The 19,677-nt window shown below is 33.2% G+C and overlaps 2 protein-coding genes across 2 annotated transcripts; one reads left to right on the top strand and one right to left on the bottom strand.

Moving 5' to 3' along the window:
- The first annotated feature begins 646 nt into the window (after positions 1-646).
- On the top strand, positions 647-5,314 carry LOC133672605 (calmodulin-lysine N-methyltransferase-like). Its single transcript, XM_062093062.1, has 7 exons — positions 647-787; positions 903-1,071; positions 1,195-1,274; positions 1,816-1,876; positions 2,045-2,160; positions 3,299-3,431; positions 4,892-5,314. Exons 1-7 carry the CDS (start codon positions 700-702, stop codon positions 5,169-5,171), a joined length of 927 nt encoding a protein of 308 aa, XP_061949046.1. The 5' UTR covers positions 647-699; the 3' UTR covers positions 5,172-5,314.
- Positions 5,315-10,836: 5,522 nt separating this feature from the next.
- On the bottom strand, positions 10,837-11,983 carry LOC133672625 (cold shock protein 1-like). Its single transcript, XM_062093092.1, has one exon. The coding sequence runs from the start codon at positions 11,845-11,847 to the stop codon at positions 11,140-11,142; it is 708 nt and encodes a 235-aa protein (XP_061949076.1). The 5' UTR covers positions 11,848-11,983; the 3' UTR covers positions 10,837-11,139.
- Between the last annotated feature and the right edge of the window lie 7,694 nt (positions 11,984-19,677).

Raw genomic sequence — 19,677 nt, 5'->3', positions numbered from 1 at the left:
AGGATTTTGCTCATCGAAAGCTTATTCGTTAAGGACCTGAAATTAGAGTAGCTGACTAATGCTGGTAGAGTTTGATGTCTGCTACTGCTGTGCTCTCATATCATAGTTGTTGGTGTAAAACACTTGATTTTTGTGTCTCTTTTGATCATATAAAAATTCCAACTATTCAATCGTTTGAAAGAGATTTTATTGATCAATGTTCATTTCTATAACAAAAATATGCATTTCTATAACAAAAGATTAAGGGATGGAGTAAATATGATAACAATATCACGTTAACTGTATAAGAACAATATCAAAGCTTATTAAAATATATAAATAGAATCTTGAAAGGTATAACTTAACTGGTCAGGTGAGGTTGTTTTATAAAAATTATCTATTTGAATTCTATAAATCTCAGGATCATTAGAGATTTAAATAATCATTAATTTCAGGGCTCGTAGAATTAGTTAAGGTGTGCAAGTTAACATAAACACCTACATTAATAATAATAAAAAATAGACATATTTTTTCATGTTTTTATAAGAAAACATCGATTTTTATTAAAAATATTAGTTTAGAGAGATAGAAAGTCAACATCACCAAATGATAAGTTAAAGTTGGAGTCCTCAAATAAAACAACATATAAAATCAAAGGATTAGAAGAATGAAATCCTGCAATAAAACCATGGAGCCATCTGGACTTGAAACGTGAATCAGATGGAAGCCAAAACAAATACAAAACCATCTTCTCTCAGATGGGCAATCTTACGCCAAGCCCTTCTTCGCAAAACTCGTGAAAGTCTCGGTACTTCCTTAATCTCTTCTAACACATCAACTAAAACATAATTTTGGAACATCATTAGTTTTTTTGTAGAATGAATGTTAACTTGGGCCGATGTCAAAAACCAATTATCTTGCAGATAATCAATCACCAAGTGCTATCAAGCGCATTTCAAGAAAAACCCATCAAGGATTTAACTTGATACCAGGCCAAGTGGTTGAAGATCATGTTAACGAAGAATCAAACTTTAGAGATGTTTGCATTTGCTACACTTTGCCTGTTGATGGAACTCCCAAAATTCTTGTCAAGTAAGTTATGTTGCTTTTTCTTTCAGTCATTTTATCGAGCAGGTAGTGTCATTTATGAGATTTGAATTGAAATCTGATATGGGTTTTTTGGTGATTGATTTGCATGAGTGGGATTTTGTGCAGGCAAAGAGTAAATAATGGTGTTGATTTGAGTGATTTTGAGGTTTCTGATAGATACAATGTCGATCACACTGGCCTAGTGTGTAAGTTCTGCTTGTCATTCTTGAGTTTCTTGTATCAAGTTGTTTGCTTTATCTTTTTGTAAGAAAAAAGTATATAAGGCAACTGAGTACTTGAAAGAAAGATTTTATTTTGATGAACATTTTGGATATCTCTAGTCAACAAATAGATAGCACTTTTCTTACTATTCCTTTGATTTTAAGATATGTATCTTATATGTGAAGCTCATCATTTATTCAGTTTTCGCAAGAATGTTGACTTAAGATTGTCTTAACCCAATCTTCAATTCATTCATTCATTTCTTATATATATATATATCGCGTCGTAGATAAGTTTATCATTTATACAGATTCTGGAGGACACTTTTGTAAGAACATGGTTGTATGGTTAAATATGAATTCATAATGGCAGTTGGTAAATGCACCACGATCATTAGTTGTTTAACGTGGTTTTTGATTGGAAGGAGGACTGAAACTTGAATGCTTCTGGGAAGAAACTTAAATGGTATAAACTTTAGATTGGTTATCTTTGTTACTTTCATTATAATGTTGTTGTTATATACAGGTCAGTGGCCATCTGAAGATGTCCTTGCATATTTTTGCTTGTCACATGCAGACATGTTCAGGTTTGTGAATAATTTTAACTATGTGCTTTTGGTGATTCTATTCACTCTTGAAAAATAATTAATCAGCTGTAATTGTCTGTATTCTGGTTGTTTTGCTGGTGTTATTTTGAAATCTTCTTTGAATCTGTGCTACTTATTTGATTTGTGCACACTTGTTTAATTTTTCAGGTCTAAAAGAGTTATTGAGCTTGGATCGGGATATGGCTTAGCTGGATTAGTTATTGCAGCAACAACTGAGGCATTGGAAGTTGTAATCTCAGATGGAAATCCAGTAGTAGTAGATTGTATCCTTTTGATTAGCTAATTTTAGTTTTTAACATGTCTACAAATTAATGATTATCAGTCACATTTAAAAGCAAAATGAAGCTAAAGTTTTAAGCTTTGAAGAATCTATCAATATCCTTTTCCCCTTATGCATTTGCAATGTGAAGAAATATACTATGATGTGCTGAGAAAAGTAAAGAATTTTTACTTTGAAATGCTGTCTGTTGGCAGATAAGACCTGCACTTCACGACGTGCAAAACCAGGATAAATTGTTCAGTCAACTGTTTCTAGAGACCCTTTTCATTCAATGTCATGAACTGAGAGTGATTCTGAGTTTTCTAGTTCCCAGACAATTGTTCTGATAGTTGGGATAACTTGGTAAGACATGGTGTGAAAAGTTTAAATTTTTGAAACTTTTCTACGACATGGGCAGTGACTAGCTAGTGTCTGATTGGGATTATTCATTGTAGAAGAGTTATGAGAAGATTTTATATCTACAATATTGAAAAAGTGACATGTCAATGGGAAGCATGCACCTAGATTGTGAGTTTGAAGTCTATTTGCATTCTCTTACTAGAACTTCCAGTTGCTTGTGGCTCCTTATTCACTTGTTTAGAATTTCAGTTAATGTTAAGCTCTAAATTTCTCAAATTGCTAGTGATGGGCGGTTTTAAGGGTGACTCTGGTAATGAGAATATGAATCAGGTTGGAAGTCTTCAGCTTGTGCTATCCTTGCTTGCTTTCATCTTCCTTATGATTGGAAATTACTCTAAACACCCTTCTTTGTTGGATAAACTTGTTTGCTTAGCTTCTGTCATCAAGATTCAAGATGTTTTAAGTTGTTTTATGTTCTCTCATTTATAAAAAGAAGGATTATTCTGTATGATAACAATAGTATTTTAATTGAAGTTTAAATGTGGTCTGTTAGAGATATAATTTATTGATGCATTAGAGATATAATTTATTGATGCTTAAGTCATCGCATAGTCATATAACAGGCTTAGCTCTGTGTTTGTGCTGGTGATTAGTTGTGCCAATGTAGAGCTAAATTTTTGTCAGTTTGCTGGGTTATGATTCAAAACTTATATGTTCACTTTATGTGTGAATGCAGCATTGCTCCACTTTCTCTTTATCTTTTGTTTCCTTTTAACATCCAGATATTCAGCATAGCATAGATACCAACTCCACAGCATTTGGTAATACAAAAGTGAAGACTGTGACATTGCATTGGGATGAGGAAGTAACTTGTAATATCTCCAACACTTTTGATGTCATAGTTGCCAGTGACTGGTAAGTCCTGTTTCTATTAACTTTCTGTTTCAATAATCTATGCTGCATGGCTATCTTTCCATTAGCTATAGTGAAGTATCACTAAATTTAGATCAATAGATGTTATACTTCATGTCCATCAAATTTGTTATAGCAGCAATATATTCCCGGGTACTTTGCACCTTGACAACACTAGAGTGGCAGTCATAATATATCCCATATTGTGTGAATGCCTCAATTCACATCCTGTTATCCACCAGACTAGTGTTTACTTTCCTATCAACGAAGTTATGCCTGATGCAATCTGATGTGGGCTTTTTGATTATATGGTCAACCAACCCCCAACGAAGTAGATAACAACCCGAAAAATCAAAAATCAGATTTGTTTGAATCTTGACCCAGAGATACCCTGTATCTAAGAACCAAAAGTATTGGAAAAAGACTTGAATTCAAAGTTAACCTTGTATCTAAAAACCCTAAGTATGTAAATAATATCACGAAACCAGTTAATATTTGATAAGTCAGTATATGATTTTTGTCCCTGTAAAGAAATGTTGTTTTGCCAAAAAAAAAAAACTCATATTTATTCTTAAACTTGCTACTGAAATTTGCAGCTACAAAAAACATAATATAGTCTCCTCTAACTAACTTTAATGGATTCCTTTTGGGTTGCAAGCTAATAGGCCTAAACTAGTAATCAACTAATATAAGTTCAATAATGAAATAAACCCCTAAAAAATGTTTAATGGTCCAAAAAAAACCCAAATTAAAAATAATTATTCAGCATTAAATAAATAAATAAATAAAATAAAATAATAAAAACAAAGTCTTCATGCTAAAATTCCTTTATGTATCCCGACTCTCAAATTTTCGTACATTCTTGGTAGATTTCAATCATGATTTCAAATCTGTCATTCTCTCTTGTCTAGATGAATTATTGAGCCTACCATATATGGTTGAAAAGCTAGAGATATCTAGTTTCCAGCCCAACTTGAATTGCAGCAAAAGTCCATTTGTAGCTCCAGATATGTTCCAATCAGTACATAAATGTCTAGTCTGACAGATTTGACAAGATTCATCTAGTAACTTCGACCATATAAAATAATATGTTTCTGAACTCTACTTGATTTGGAAATTTACCACAATATATTTCCATGTGTTTAGTATTTGCATGTAAAATTCTAGCTCAATTCGATGTACAGGTTGAGAGATATGCTTAATCTTGCAAAACTAGTCAGTAAATATTTTACAGCTAAATTTAAATCTGACCAGATTCATGTCAAAAATCTTGTCATTGACAATTTGTTATTGGTTGAGGCTGTGTAGATTCATAGGTTTCCTTCACTAGTCGGCAAAAGGTGCCTGCACCCAATTCTAAATGACAGATACATATATACATGCAATCAAACACTCGTTTTTTCTCCTTTCATGCTAAAGCTTATCTTCCTTTATACTCAGTAAATGGATGTGCCATTTGACAGCACTTTTTTTAAGGAGTTCCACAATGCCCTTGCTTGTACCATCAAACTCTTGTTAAAAAATGTTGGGCGCTCAGAAGCAATATTCTTCAGCCCTAAAAGAGGAGATTCATTGGACAAATTCCTAGAGAAAATTGAAGAAAATGGGCTGCATTTCTCTATAACAGAGAATTATGACTCTGAAGTTTGGAAGCGTCATCAAGGTTTCGTGGCTGGTGACGACACCTGGCCCAGCTATGAGAAGCAGCACTGCTATCCATTAATGGTCAGAATTACATTATAAAATCTTGGAGCCTTTTCTTTTTCATTCATAACTTTGTAATTTTAGGCCAGGTTATTATTGCCCCATTTATCTGTGGCATGCAGAAATTACCATGTAGAAAAACACTTTTTACTTGCTGAATGCAGTGTTCTATCTTACTATCATAGTGGGTCCGAAGGTCACGTTGGACTAACTGCTTTCTTGCTATTATTTCAAATCGGCGTAGGGTTTCGCCCTTCTTTTATTCATGAAAACTACCATTATTCTTCAGGATCTGTTTTTGTATTTTCAGGTTAGGCATAGTTATTATCACCCTTCTTTAGTTTGCATACAAGCCGGTGGTGCTGGCATCCCTACTTTCCCCTTGCCATTTTGAGACTGTTTGCCGTGGATAATTTGGCAATGATATTCTCTTCGGATGTAATCATTCTTTTCTCCTGTATTAATGATGCATCATTTAGTACAAACCCTTACATCTTGAAGAGCACCGATGAAAAAGCATCACATCTGATGTTCTCTTAACGCGAATCTACAATGGCCTTTGGGCGGCAATCTGGATCCTACTTGTATTGGCTGCTTCAGCTTTATTTCCTTCTCTAATAACAGGACCATGCAAGATAGCCTGATCATCACAGATGCTTTGTTATTTGATAGCAAATTTCCATTTGTGCTGTCCATTCCTGTCATCTATTTGAAATCCGTGACATCCCACCAGTTCTTGAAAAGAAGGGCACAGTGCAGAACCCTACCTGTCTGTCTGTGAAATGTTAGGATATGAGGTCAAAATCTCAGTCATGATGAAGTAGTCGATTTGAAGCCATCATCTCCAGGCATCTTCTTCTTCATTCTACAAATTGGGGTTACGGAAACCAAATTCCAGTGATGGCAGGGCCACCTTGCGACATCAACTACCTTCGTCTCGCATGTATGATCAGGTTTTTTTAAATATATATTTTCATCACAAAAGCTCTGGCAAAAGTGGCAGGTTGACCCTGTCCATGCCCTCTAACGTTAATTTGTCACCAGCAGTCAATCCATTGGATCATACCAAATCGCAGTTATATTCAAACATCATTCAAGTGAATACAGGGTTTTGTCAAATTGCAGTTATTTCGATATTATTTATAAAATTGAATAAGATAATAAAACACAAGATAAATTTATTTATGAGTTGTGTTGATTATTGTCTCATCTTCTTTCATTCAGATCCTTTTTTTTTATCAGCAAATATAATTTTGATCAGATTATAGAATGCTAGGGTATTTTTCTAGAAAGAGAAAAATTACCAAAAAAAACCCCCCAAAAACTCTTATATTGTCTTGGTGAAGATCATGCAATCAAACAAATTGGTCACTAAGCTTCATCCTGAATTTACTGAAGGGTACATGCAATAGAACAAGAGTACTATATTTGGATTTTGTATTTTTTTTTAAATGAGAACATTTAAAAAAAAATTAACAACATAATATAGTTTGAAAAAGAATGAGCCAAATAGCATGACTTGTACATGTAGTGATTGGAAAATATGACACTCAAAGTTGTCGCTATTTAAAAACATGACATTTCAGATACTATTAAATATCTCAACAAGATAAATCAAACGATACTAAAAAAAGTTGTTAACAGTGATTGGAATGGACTATACTTACAGTCAAAGGTAAATGAGTCATCCATCGTCTTCGAGTTGAAAATGTAACTCTCTTCAATTATCATTGGTGACTTTTTATAAGTTATTGGATTCGTTTCATTAAGATTTTTTAGACAGCTCCAATGATGTAATAAGACTTTTGGTGTACCTCTAAGAATATTTTTTTCTCTCCTTTCGACTTTGAGCTCATCATAATTTTTGCAATCCATTTCATAATTTACTTGAAATGGGACAATAATTTTAAATGTTGTGTTTTTTATTCGACGAGTATAAATTATTCTATTCCACTTTTTCTTTTTTTAAACTGTTTTATTTGACCTTTATAAAAAAAATAATAATGTTAATAAGAGAAATTCCCCTATATTTGGGTGGTTGGGGTTGAAGCCTAAGTAGCTAATAGCCTAATGTTACTACAAGCATTGATTCATTTAAAAGAAACCAAATCACCTGAGATTCTAAACCAAACTAGTTGGTGTCTTGACCTCCTCAGTAACCAGCCCTTTCACCCACAACTAAAAACCTAAAAGTCAAACGATCTTTAGCCGCCAATATCTGTTACAAAAGATAATTGCCACCAGTAAAAAAAAAAAAAATTACCTACAACACTAAAAAAAAAGGGGTTTTATAAACAGTAAAATATTTTTTAATCAATTCATAACAAATTCAAGTGCAGCTAAAGTTCGTTGAGGCGCCCATGGAAACCTACATGTTGCAGGTTTGAGAGATGGAATGACAACTTACTTTTCATAATTGTAAATGACAACATTTCAAAACAATAAGGGCATTGCCCTTTCTTCTCTTCTCTCTCTCTCTCTCTCTCTCTCTCTTTTACTTTTTCAAAAAGTTTCATATTATTATAAAATTTTTATTTAAATTCTACGACTTTGTTTTGCAATTATTATGTATTTGGTCTGGAAATAAAAATACTAATAATAAATGGTTTATAAAATCTCAATTAAAATCAGTTGTTAATGTTTAAATAAATTTACAACATAATTTTATTAAATTTATGATTTTGATAACTTTCAGTCACACAAAATAGAAATATATTATTTTGAAATTTTTAAAAAAATTGCTTTAATAATCATAATTTTGTTTAACAAAAACAATGTATCTAGTTTAAAATATTGTATTGGCTAAGATAAAAATATATATTAATAGAAAAAAATTATAGAAAATAACAAATATATATTCAGGTTTAATGATAATTTCATAGAATTTTGATGAGACTTGAAAATTATATTTATATTTTAAAAAAATTAAAGTGCTCCCGCAAAGTGGCAAGGGTATAAAAAATAAGCATCACACTAAAAAAAGAGAGCATTTGATAAGATTAAAAAAATAGAATTAACTTTTCACCACAAAAAAAAAAGCTTTTGGGAATGCTTTTTAAAAATATTTCTAAAAAAATTTGAATTTTTTTTTTAATTTTGAAGAGTAATATGTTTTTGATATTTTTAAATTATTTTAATGTGCTGATCTTAAAAATAATTTTAAAAAAATACAAAATATTATTAACATGTTTTTCTAAATAAAAAACACTTTAAAAAAAACCACAATCACATTTCAAAACACCCTTACAACTGTCATTAAAGAAGACAAGATAAGCAAGTGAATGCACAAAAGTATTGGTAGAGAGAGAGATTATGAAATTAATTAACTAATAATAATAATAATAATAAAATACAGAGTGCAATCCAAGAAACCATCATCCCCTGGTATTATTTATTTATTACAAAATACCAAAAACGAATAAAACAAAAATAAATGAAAATTAGTTAAAATTTATTTTAAAAAAACTTATGTTTTTTAATTTTTTTTAATGTATTAATGTTAAAATTAAATTTTAAAAGATAATTTTTTTTAATATATTTCTAAAAAAACAAAAAAAAAAACATTACTAAGATATCCACAACTTTGCAAGCAAGTAGCTTCACTTCATCAGACTACACAACTTTGCGAGCAAGTAGCTTCAGAATCTACAAAGACTCATTGTGGGCCCTGGGCTCCACCTGAAACATCCCACGAGCTGCCAAATTGCCACTGCAAGACGGCTGTGACTCCAGAATCCTAATGACGGCTGCGTCGTGCCGAGCAGACTGTAAGGACCTCGATTTTATCAAAAGTCAAAGAAATTCAATAACAATCTTAAATGAAACTGAAAAAACACGAAGAAGAAGAAGAAATCAACAGAAATGGTAATGTTACCTGGTGATAGGTGCGGGCAAAAAGTAATAAAGTAATCGGCTCCGGCACAAGTGAAAGTACTCTTAAAAAATCGGGAGTTTATCCGGAGTCGCATACGCATCGCGGCAGCAATATTCCGGATTTCCAAACGCACCACAATTATTGGCATTGTTTGGAAATGGAATGAAATTATTTTTTAAAAATATTAAATTTTTCATTTTTATTTAAAATTAATATATTTTTTATATTTTCAGATCATTTTTATATACTAATATTAAAAATAAAAATATTATTTTGATATATTTTTAAATGAAAAACACTTTACACAATAAACACCTTATCTTAAATACTTTCTATATTCCTTTCTCTTAAATACTTTCTATATTCCTTGGACAGCCGTTGCCATGCAATTTCCTACTGTACCTCTCTGTTATTTGTTTAAATTTAAAAATATAATATCGATAATTTTTTAAAATATTTTTTATTTAAAAATATATTAAAATAATAATTTTTTATTTTTTAAAATTTATTTTTAATATTATCATATCAGAATAATTTAAAATATTTAATTTCGGTGTCTATATCCATACACAAGGCTAACATAATAAAATTCTAAAATTTTAAAATATAAAAAAAATATTATTTTAATATATTTTTTAATAAAAAATACTTTAAAAAAACAACAAAAATATTATTTTAATATATTTTTTAATAAAAAATACTTTAAAAAGACAACGACTCTCAAATAAACAAAGGGGCAACACCTCCACTGGAAAATTGTGTTTGAATTGGTATATACAATTTGAAGTGGATCTTTTACGGTGAAACAATTTTCACATTTGCAGGAACATTTTTCAAGAAACCAAGGTTACATTTAACTAGAAAGAATTACCCCATATCCAAAGGAAATCCATCCCAACATGTAACAAGTTTGATCTATCTATCATCAACATTCAAAAGCCAAAGAAGATACCTTCAAATCCTCAAGGCATTCTGTGATAAGTGAAAAGGTCATTCAATGCACAAGGAGAGCTTACCTTTGCCGCACAACAATTCCAACATCAGGGCCTGCCTGAAGCTTCATCATTCGCACCGCAAACCCTAAAATTGTATAATTGAACAAACTGAAATCCATTATATGTGCAGATCAACAACTAAAGCCAACGAATGGCGGCATTCACATTCTTCCTTATGACTCCATGCAATTTCACAGCCCAAACTCAGCTCTCAACAACAGCAAAACTCAAATATCCCTAAAAGCTTTCTCTACTTGAAGCATGCAAGTATCAGATTTAGTATAGAAAGCACCCTGCTGGATGTAAGAAAAATATAAACTGTAGAATCATATCATTCTTCATTCATATCGGATAAAAAAAAAATCACATTAAGTAATCAACGATATCAACCAAGAATTAACAGTATTTTGGAAACATGGGAAATGCAATGCATGAAAACCCATCCAAGCCTGCCATGGACATGAACATTGACACTTGAATTTCATGCTTGGTTGTCAAATAAACTTCTGTAAATAAAACCATCTCACATAGAAGCTCTCTGCAATTCTCATTCCCTTTCAAAATTAAACTCAACAATCCATAACATCGGGAGTTGTAAATAGTTATTCCAAGTTGTCAGTTCTATACTCACAAAAAGAAAAAAAATGCTACATTAAGATTCTCAGGTAGGAGATAATGGCATCAAAACCTATCAACTTATCTTGAATGGGGAACAGATACATTTCAACAATCGCCCAAGCAAGCAAAGAACGCAAAAAGCAACTGTGGTCGGAGCATTCATATCATTGAATCAAACAAGAGAATTTAGAATGAACTCCCCATAACAACAATACCAGAAAAAACAAGCTTTAAACCTTCGCATTAAAGCCCATAGTTCACACTTGACAAAAATAAGAACCGCTCAATTAGAAAACTACTCAAATGTCACTAACAGTAATAGAAATTAGAAAAAAAATTAACTTTTAATCCGAAACGACCATGTATATATTGTGTCAAAACTGGGAAAAAACAATTTCCCCTAACAAAAATAGGAACCCCCAACATAATCCTATCTATATCATAAACCCCCAAAAAACAAACAACGAGCCAAAGATAAACCCAAGATTAACAGCAACAGTTACCATCATCCCTCTTTTATTCAAGACTGCTCAGGACAATCCCTAGCAAAGTGCCCTTCATTACCACAATTAAAACATCCACCACTATTACCAACGCCAAACCTTCCACCACCAGTTACTCTTGCACTGGTGCAATCCCTAGCCAAATGCCCATACCCACCGCAGTTATAACAAGCTCCACTCCCACCCGGACAGTCCCTTGCCACATGCCCAATCCCTCCACAACTGTAACACCCATTGTTATTCCCCTTCGTGCACTCCCTCGCAAAATGCCCACTGCTACCACACTTGTAGCAACCAAAATCGGCACCGCGATTGTTGTTGTTGTAATTATTGTAACTCTTACTACTGTTATTGTTGCAATCCCTCGCAATATGGCCAGGATTCCCACAATTGAAACAGCCAACACCGTTGTTATTGTTGTTGCGGCGGCTGAAACCACCGGAGGTGGTAGTGCGGCGTTTGATAGGTCCGCCACCGGGGGCAGTAACTTCAATAGCTTGGTACTTGTCTTCAGTCAGTAAAATAGTGAACTCAACGACGTCGTCTTCGTAAAGAGTACGGTAGCCACCGTCAGATTTGATGGCGGAGTGGTGAACGAAGAGATCTTTGTCGCCAACATCAGGTTTGATGAATCCAAATCCTTTCTTGTCGCTGAATCGAACCACCCTGCCGGTCGATCTCTCCTCCTTTGTCGCCGCCATATCTGCCGCTTGCTCCTCCGCCATTGATGATTGATTAAATCGAAGGAGAGAGAGAACTTAGGGTTTCTTTTTTCTTTAGATCTAGAAGATTTACAAAGGCATGGGTGCCTTTATCGAGAGAGGAGAGTCCCTTTAATATAAGGAGAAGGAACCCTAATGGCCTGGTTAGGACAAATTTAAGAGTCTATTAGGCACCGACCTTCGACCATTAGTTGTTTTATTTTTTATTTTTTATTTTTTATGAGCTTATAATTAAGCCCTTAATCACAATAAACTTGTAAAACAAGCTATGCTTGCCATAGGAAATAATGGTATTTTATGAAAATATTTTTCTCTAAAAGTCTTATAATTATTAGGTATGTGAGAGCAATTTACGGGATGTATTCATGTAATATTAAAAAGATATATTGTAATTAATTATGCTTACCATATTTAAAATATTGAAGTGGGAGTAGCAATTATGACGGAAGTATGATTTTTTTAAAAAAAAAAAAACTTTTTAATTTAATGTTATTGTTTGGGTGAAGTGATAGAAGAGGATTTACGCATTGTATTTTTTTAATTTTTTAAAAGTATATTTTAAAAAATTTAAATTTTTTTATTTTTTTCACTTGGAATTAATTTTTTATAGATATATTTTCATATCATTTTGATGTGCTAATGTCAAAAATAATTTTTTTTTAAAAAAATTATTTTAAAACATTTCCAAGTGAAAAACACTTTGAAAAGCAACCACAACCATACTCTCAAACACGTTCAAGATGTAATTGTTTGATTAATGCAATTAAGGTTATTTCTCATCATTTATTATTAAATTTTTGAGATTCAAAGGTCCAATTATATAATGGAAAGTAAATTTTAGTACATTTCAAATTTCAAAATTCAAAATCTAAAATATATCTATTGCATTTAAAAAATTGATTACATTATAATATGAGTAATGTTATTCTTAGTGAAATTTAATAATATTATTTCTCAATTTCTAGAGTGATTTCAACTTCGTTGAGTTTTTATTATTACTAGTTTGTTTCTTAATTACCACTTTTTATATAAGAAAAACCATTAAAAAATAAACATGGCAAGTTTTATTGGAAAAAAATTGTCACTAATTAAAAATTTTGAATAATTGATTTGTTCAAATATCAAGGATAAGGGATTAGTCATACAAAAAATTGATAACAATCACCCGATAATATTCTATCCAAGGCATGTTATTTTCGATGCAAGTCAAAACATATACATAATTGGTTTTTTTGTGTTGAGCTATCACAAGAAAAAAAAATTAAATGTTCTCGGCTTTTCACTGTAGACATAAACACTTACTGTTGTGGACTCACACAATGTCTTATTATTATTGTTATTGTTATTTGCTTTCGGATCTAAAGCTACATGGCTTCTCTACCACATGTTTTTATCCTTCTTTCATGTGAGAGCAAATCATTTCCTACTTTTCATCTAGAAAGAAAAAAATATGCCTACTTCTCTCTCAATTCAACTAATATTTTTCAGCTAATTGAGATAGGAAATGACTGACCATGCCATAAGAGAACAATATAGTGCATATGATAGGGAAAAGAGGGAGAGGAGGGAAAAAAAATGGAATAGGGTTTAAGGGTGTCACAATTTTATTTATAAAGGTGGTGGTTGTTGTGGTAATGTTGAAGACTCGTCCATCATAACCTTATTTCACCAATAACATTGGCAAGGACAATCAAAACAACAACATGATAGGTTTGTTCTTATTATTGATTCTCCTGAAATATAAACACGCAAGGGAAACAATAAATTGAAATTTTTTTGGGAGTCCCAATGATCTCGTTAGACAAATCTAGAGTTGTTTAAGGTTTATGTGAAGATTACCTCAAGATTATATATTCTTTTTTACTTTGCATATTTGCTTTAAAGCTAGGTTGTCACAAACCACAAGTCATTCAAATATTCTTCTTCAACTACTTTGAACTCAAAATAAAGGAAGAACTAAGAATGTCTTTGGAGAAGCAGTTAGCCAAAGAAAAGGCTGTAAGAAAAATAGTTGAAGAAGAAATGGACTTTATGGGTCAAGACTGGATGAAGGCAATAGATGAGTTGGAGGCATAAAAAGCAATCGATTAAGACATGACATCTTATATAGGAAAAACAAAGTATTGGGAAGAATTAGCTATCAAAACCCCAGCTACACTGAATATGTGTTTGACAGATCTGGATAAACTTAAATAACAATTAAAAGAAATTGAGGCTGAATTATTTAACACCAAGAAGACAACTAAAATCCATCAAGATCTGAGAGCTGAACTGAGCAGTAGTAAGATTGAGGCAAAAACACTAAGAACTAAGCTGGCTAAGGAGAAGTTGAAGACTGAGTAGTTGATAGAAAGCCAAAAGATATAGAAAATCACAATCAAACACTAGATATTGCTAATAACTCGCTATTTAGAAACAACTTGATCTGTATTGAAAGGATAAGAGAACTACAAGAGCTAATTGATCAAGTTGGTGCAAAAGCGCATTAGTTATTAATGGAGGCTTGCCAAGTTGGAGGAGACATTATGAAATATCGAAGAAGCATGGATAACACCGATCTTTTCTTAAAAGCTATAACTAATAAAGGCAATGCCTTTACTCTTGTAATAGATTAAAATAATTTTTCATTGTAAAAATTTTAGATGATTAATAAAAAAGCTGAGACCCCTATTTTCAATTCCAAAAAAATATGTGTACATGGCTGAAAGCCCAAATGACAAAAAGCTAAGCAGATTTCCTCCCAGCATCATGACAATGATATCAAATTCTGGCTTGACCATATATCTAGGGTATGAAAACCATTTGTCACCCCTAAAAAGTAAATCCATATCCAATATGCTACATCCATACTCATGCATCTTAGATATATGCTTATAAATTGCCATACTTATGCATCTTGGTGAAATATAGGTCCCTAATTGAAACACATCTATAATACTCGTTTGTATAAAAGACAAATGAAAAAAAAAAGCCTAGGTAGACACCCATCACCAAAAAGAGTTAAAAAGTTTAAAGGAGGATGTAACAAGGCTTACTAGTCTGCTCGAACAAGCTTTGAGGTCTAGATCTAGAGAAGGAACATTTTCTCAACCAACATTTACAGCATAGCTTTTGCCAATACCTATAACTCCTTTCAATTCACCAAATATAGGGGTAAATATGATGTCACCTGAACCTTAACATACTGCTAATTTCTTATCCACTCAACTAGTATATCCAATAAAGATCCCTCATACTGTTGACTTGACAATGGAGGAATCTCAAAGGGATAAAATAATGGAAGAAAATGGTATAGAAAAACTGGCTCCTCTAGAAGAAAGAACAAGGGCAATCAAGGGGAACAACTTGTATAATCCTATAAAGGCCATTGAGATGTGTTTAGTGCCTATTGTAGTCATTCATAAAAAGTTTAGAGTGCCAGAGTTTGGCAAGTATACTGGAACTCAGTGCCCGATAACCCATCTTAAGGTGTACTGCAATAAAATGGATGAGGTAGTGTATGATGAGAAGTTGTTGATTCACTTCTTTCAAGATAGTTTGAGTGATGATGCTGTCATTTGATATATGCATTTGGATAATATCAAGGTAAAAGGATGGAAGGACCTGATGGACACTTTTATTAGGCAATATAAATTCAATATGGATGTGACCCTAGATAGATCAAGTTTACAAGTTATGGAATAGGGTAACAAAGAGTTTGTAAAGGAATGCACCCAAAGGTGGCGTGAATCTGCTGTACAGGTTAGCCCTTCATTGCTGGAAAAAAAGTTGATAGGTTTATTCTCCAACACTTTCAAAACACCGTACTTTGAATATTTGGTTGGAAGCTTCACACATAAATTTTTCTAATTGGTTGTTATAGCTGAAAGGATCGAACATGCCATTCGAATGGGTAGGATTATAGACCCTAGTGAGAAAAGGGATTTTGTTGGACGAAGAAAGGAAGCTAAAATTTCACAGTGTCAAAATAAGAGGTAAAGGAAAGAAGAAAACCTACCAAGACAACTATGGCTTCAAAATAATTGCACTTACCCCTTCCATATCTAACATAAATTTTGCCTCGCTTTTTCCTAAAAACCAAACAAACACCTAAAATAATCCAACAAATAACCAGGCCAACAATTCCTATCGCCCACGAAGAAATTTCCCTGCAAACCAAGAGTAACTTCCACTGCTACCTATACCTCTTAGTGAAATATACTAAAGGCTGCTCAATATTGGCCAGGTGGTGCCTGTTCCTGTAACACCTTTACAACCATCATTCCCTCATTGGTACAAACCTGATAAAAAATATGATTACAATGCCAGTGTCACCAGTCATAATATTGATGGATGTGTTGCATTTAAAAGAAAAATCTTTCAACTCATCAAAGCCGGGTGGATTTCCTTTAATGAATCTTCGAATGTGAATTCAAATCCTCTACCAAACCATGCTTTTGGAAGTGGAAGGGTTAATACCTTAGAGATAGAAAAGGAAGGTAAAGCAATTCTAAGGGTAACAATGGAGAGATTGCATGGGATATTGAGACAAGCTAGGCATCTCAAAACACCAGTCAAAATGCAAGTTGTAAGAGATGCAAATGATATTGTAAGTCTCATCAGCATTAAGGGCATGGTATTGATTATTGTGAAGAGTTTTATTCTGAGGTGGAAGACATGATGACATTGGGAGTTTTGAGATTTGTTGGACCCATGGAAAATGACCTTGTAGGAATGGTGACTAGTATTAACAAAAAAAGTTGAAGTTTGTAGATATGAGCCAACTAAAAGGGGACCCCTAAAAATGATTATGATCAAGCTTGCAAATACATCTAGTAGAAGCTATAATGCCCTACCTCTTAACTATGATTATTCCTTTTTCAACACGAATTCTACCCCTATTTTTCATGCTGAAATATGAGGACTCACTTAGAGTGAGAGATGTTTTACTCTTGAAGAGTTGGAGGATCATAGGAAAGCCAAAGGAAAGAATGAAGTGGAATTGACAAAAATAGATGGGGTTAATAAACCAGTAAGTGATGAAGAGGCTAATGAATTTCTGAAGTTAATGAAGCATAATGAATATAGCGCGGTGGATCAATTGAAGAAGATACCCGCTAGGATTTCTTTGTTGTCATTAGTGTTGAGTTCATAATTGCATAGAAATGCACTTAAGAAGATTTTTAATGAAGCATAAGTTCCTCAAGATATCACACAGGATTCCATAGAACATTTGGTAGGAAAGATTCAAACCACCAACTACCTGTACTTTACTAATGACGAGCTTAATTCTAAAAGGACTGGTCATAACAAACCGTTGTATACCACAGTAAAATGCAAAGATTGTGTGATTACCAAAATACTCATAGATAATGGTTCTGCTCTAAATATATTGTCAAGACATGTACTTCATAAAATGCATGTTGATGCCTCTCATATGAAGTCGAGTACCATGACTACCAGAGCATACGATGGGTCGCTAAGGCCAATTATTGGGAATATTGATGTTGAACTGATCATTGGCCCTCAACCATTCCAAATAACATTATAAGTGATTGATATCGATCCCTCATATAACATGTTGTTAGGAAGGTTTTGGATCTATGCAGCTCAAGCTGTCGTACCTTCTTTACATTAGTGGGTTAAGTTTATCATCAATGAGAGTTTGGTGATGTAAAAGCTGAGGAGGCTCTGTCTATGGTGAGGTGTGTTGATCCCTTACATAGAAGCTGAGGAAAGTAAGGATGGAAATCTGCGTGCATTTGAGGTTGTAAATGCCGAATGAGTACCTAAAAATACAATATGAAGAAAGCTGGAGATTTTTTAACAACAAAAATGGATGTTAAATACTTTTTGAAGCATGGATTGCCATTCCAATACGACCCAACCACAAGAATGCCTGGGAAGGTTAATGTGATAAAAATGAAGTGTGCTGATCAGATGTTTGACTTAAGTTTTAGGCCAGGAAAGACAGATTTTAAAAGAGCAGTTGAGGTTAGAAAATAAAAGAGAGCAACCCGGATTGAAGGGAGGGAGCCCAATGAAGATCGGATAAAGATCCTACCGATTCATGTAACGTTTCCACAACCCACACATGTGATAAGGGATGAAGTGGAGAGATTAAGAAAAGAATTCAATGGCACTACTATCAATTATCTTAAGAGGATCAACGAATAAGAAGAATAAATGACCAATAATAGCTGCACATATATGATCAATAAAGCCACAGATTGGTGAGATAGGTTTAGATCCAGGAAAACAGACTGGTGAGTTTGATCCAATAAAGCTATGGTAATAAAATAGTAAATGACCAATAACAGCTGCACATATATATGATCAATAGAGCCACGAACAAAGAAGATGAGCAACAGGAATGAAACCTAAATGGCACATCATTAACATCTAACTAGAAAATCCATAAAAGGCCACATATTCAGAAGAATGAAACCTTAATCTACCAAAAAAAAAACAATCAAACATTGAATAGTTGAAAAGACAGGAAACGCAACAATGCGTGACTGCAAACAAAAAGAAGCAAATTGAACAGCACTGAGTGAGCAAAAAAAAGATCGGTTAGAGGATAGCAATAAAAGGGGCCACACTTAAAAATCAAAGACACCCCACCAATCCATTTTCCTATAAATTTCTGCCGCTAATCACACCCTTGCTTAGATGGTTGTGGCTGCAGCAAAAAGAACAACACATTCATAATTAAAAAAAGCTATCTAAATCCAAGGTATTATGAACAATGAATGTCACATGCTGCAAATAGGAGCATAACAGAAGATGAAGAATGAGCAAGGACAGGGGTAACAATTTGAATCAGTGGCCATAGCGGGAAAACTCTAAGATAACCAAACACACCGTTTCATTTTCTATTTTTGTAATGTGTCAATAGACACGTGTAATAAAACCTGTCATCCCCACTATTCTGGATGAGCACCTTGTGTGTTTAAATTGCATTGTAACATAATAGGAAAGTAGAGAAAAAAACAATACACAATGTATGTGTGAAGAAAGAAATTCAGGTGAATTTACTCCCATTCTATCCAAGTTTCCTTCCGTTTCCTTTTTCATCTACTGATCTTGGTCTCTGTCATTAATTATACACCTGCAACCATTCATCCATTCCTGTTTTCTATGATAGTTGGCAGCATTTCAAATTATATCATAACAAGTGGTATCAGAGCTAACCTTTTTTGGACTGGGAATATGGCACCTGACACAAGAACAACAAAGATTAAAAGGCTTGAGGATTCTATTAAGTTAGCAAAAAGAGAAGCCAACACCAAGTATGATCAGCTAGTAACTCTTATGAAGGATAAAGGCCAAAAGTTGGATCATACCACAGACAGTCATAAAGCTCAAATTGGGGACATAAAGAATTTGCTCCATGGCTTGACGCAACAACTGGAGTCTATTATGCAAAGATTTCCTCTCACCTCAAGAGAATCCAACCAGGGCAGAGATAAGCATGCTGCTTATCAGAACGAATTGACATTAAAGCCTAGCTACTCCATTGAAGGAAGGCCAGCTGCTTATAGGGTACATCGACCTAAACATCTTTTTCCAGTATTTGAGGGTGAGTATGTGCATAGATGATTGTACAAGTGCAATCAGTACTTTGAAATAGAAGACATTGATGACTTAGAGAAATTGAAACTGGCCTCTTATTACTTAGATGACATAACCCTTTATTGGCACCAAAATTTTATGCGAAGCTTAAATAATCAGAGAGTGAGCTGGGTTGAGAATGTAGAAGCTCTTTGTTATAGGTTCGGGGGACAAAAAGACCTAATGAAAAACCTGATAGACTTGAAATAAGTAGGGACCTTGGAGAATTATATTCACGAC

The sequence above is a fragment of the Populus nigra genome, chromosome 14, assembly GCF_951802175.1.
Source record: "Populus nigra chromosome 14, ddPopNigr1.1, whole genome shotgun sequence".
Taxonomy (NCBI): domain Eukaryota; kingdom Viridiplantae; phylum Streptophyta; class Magnoliopsida; order Malpighiales; family Salicaceae; genus Populus; species Populus nigra.
The sequence above is the reverse complement of the archived record's forward strand: the minus strand, read 5'-3'. Positions and strand labels throughout refer to the sequence as shown.

Bases quoted from the DNA above. Each gene is read 5' to 3' on its own strand.
- LOC133672605 (XM_062093062.1), top strand. From the start codon at position 700: ATGGAAGCCAAAACAAATACAAAACCATCTTCTCTCAGATGGGCAATC. The intron at 2,161-3,298 runs GTATCCTTTTGA...TTTAACATCCAG, and splicing joins AAATCCAGTAGTAGTAGATT to ATATTCAGCATAGCATAGAT. The intron at 3,432-4,891 runs GTAAGTCCTGTT...GCCATTTGACAG, and splicing joins GTCATAGTTGCCAGTGACTG to CACTTTTTTTAAGGAGTTCC.
- LOC133672625 (XM_062093092.1), bottom strand. From the start codon at position 11,847: ATGGCGGAGGAGCAAGCGGCAGATATGGCGGCGACAAAGGAGGAGAGA.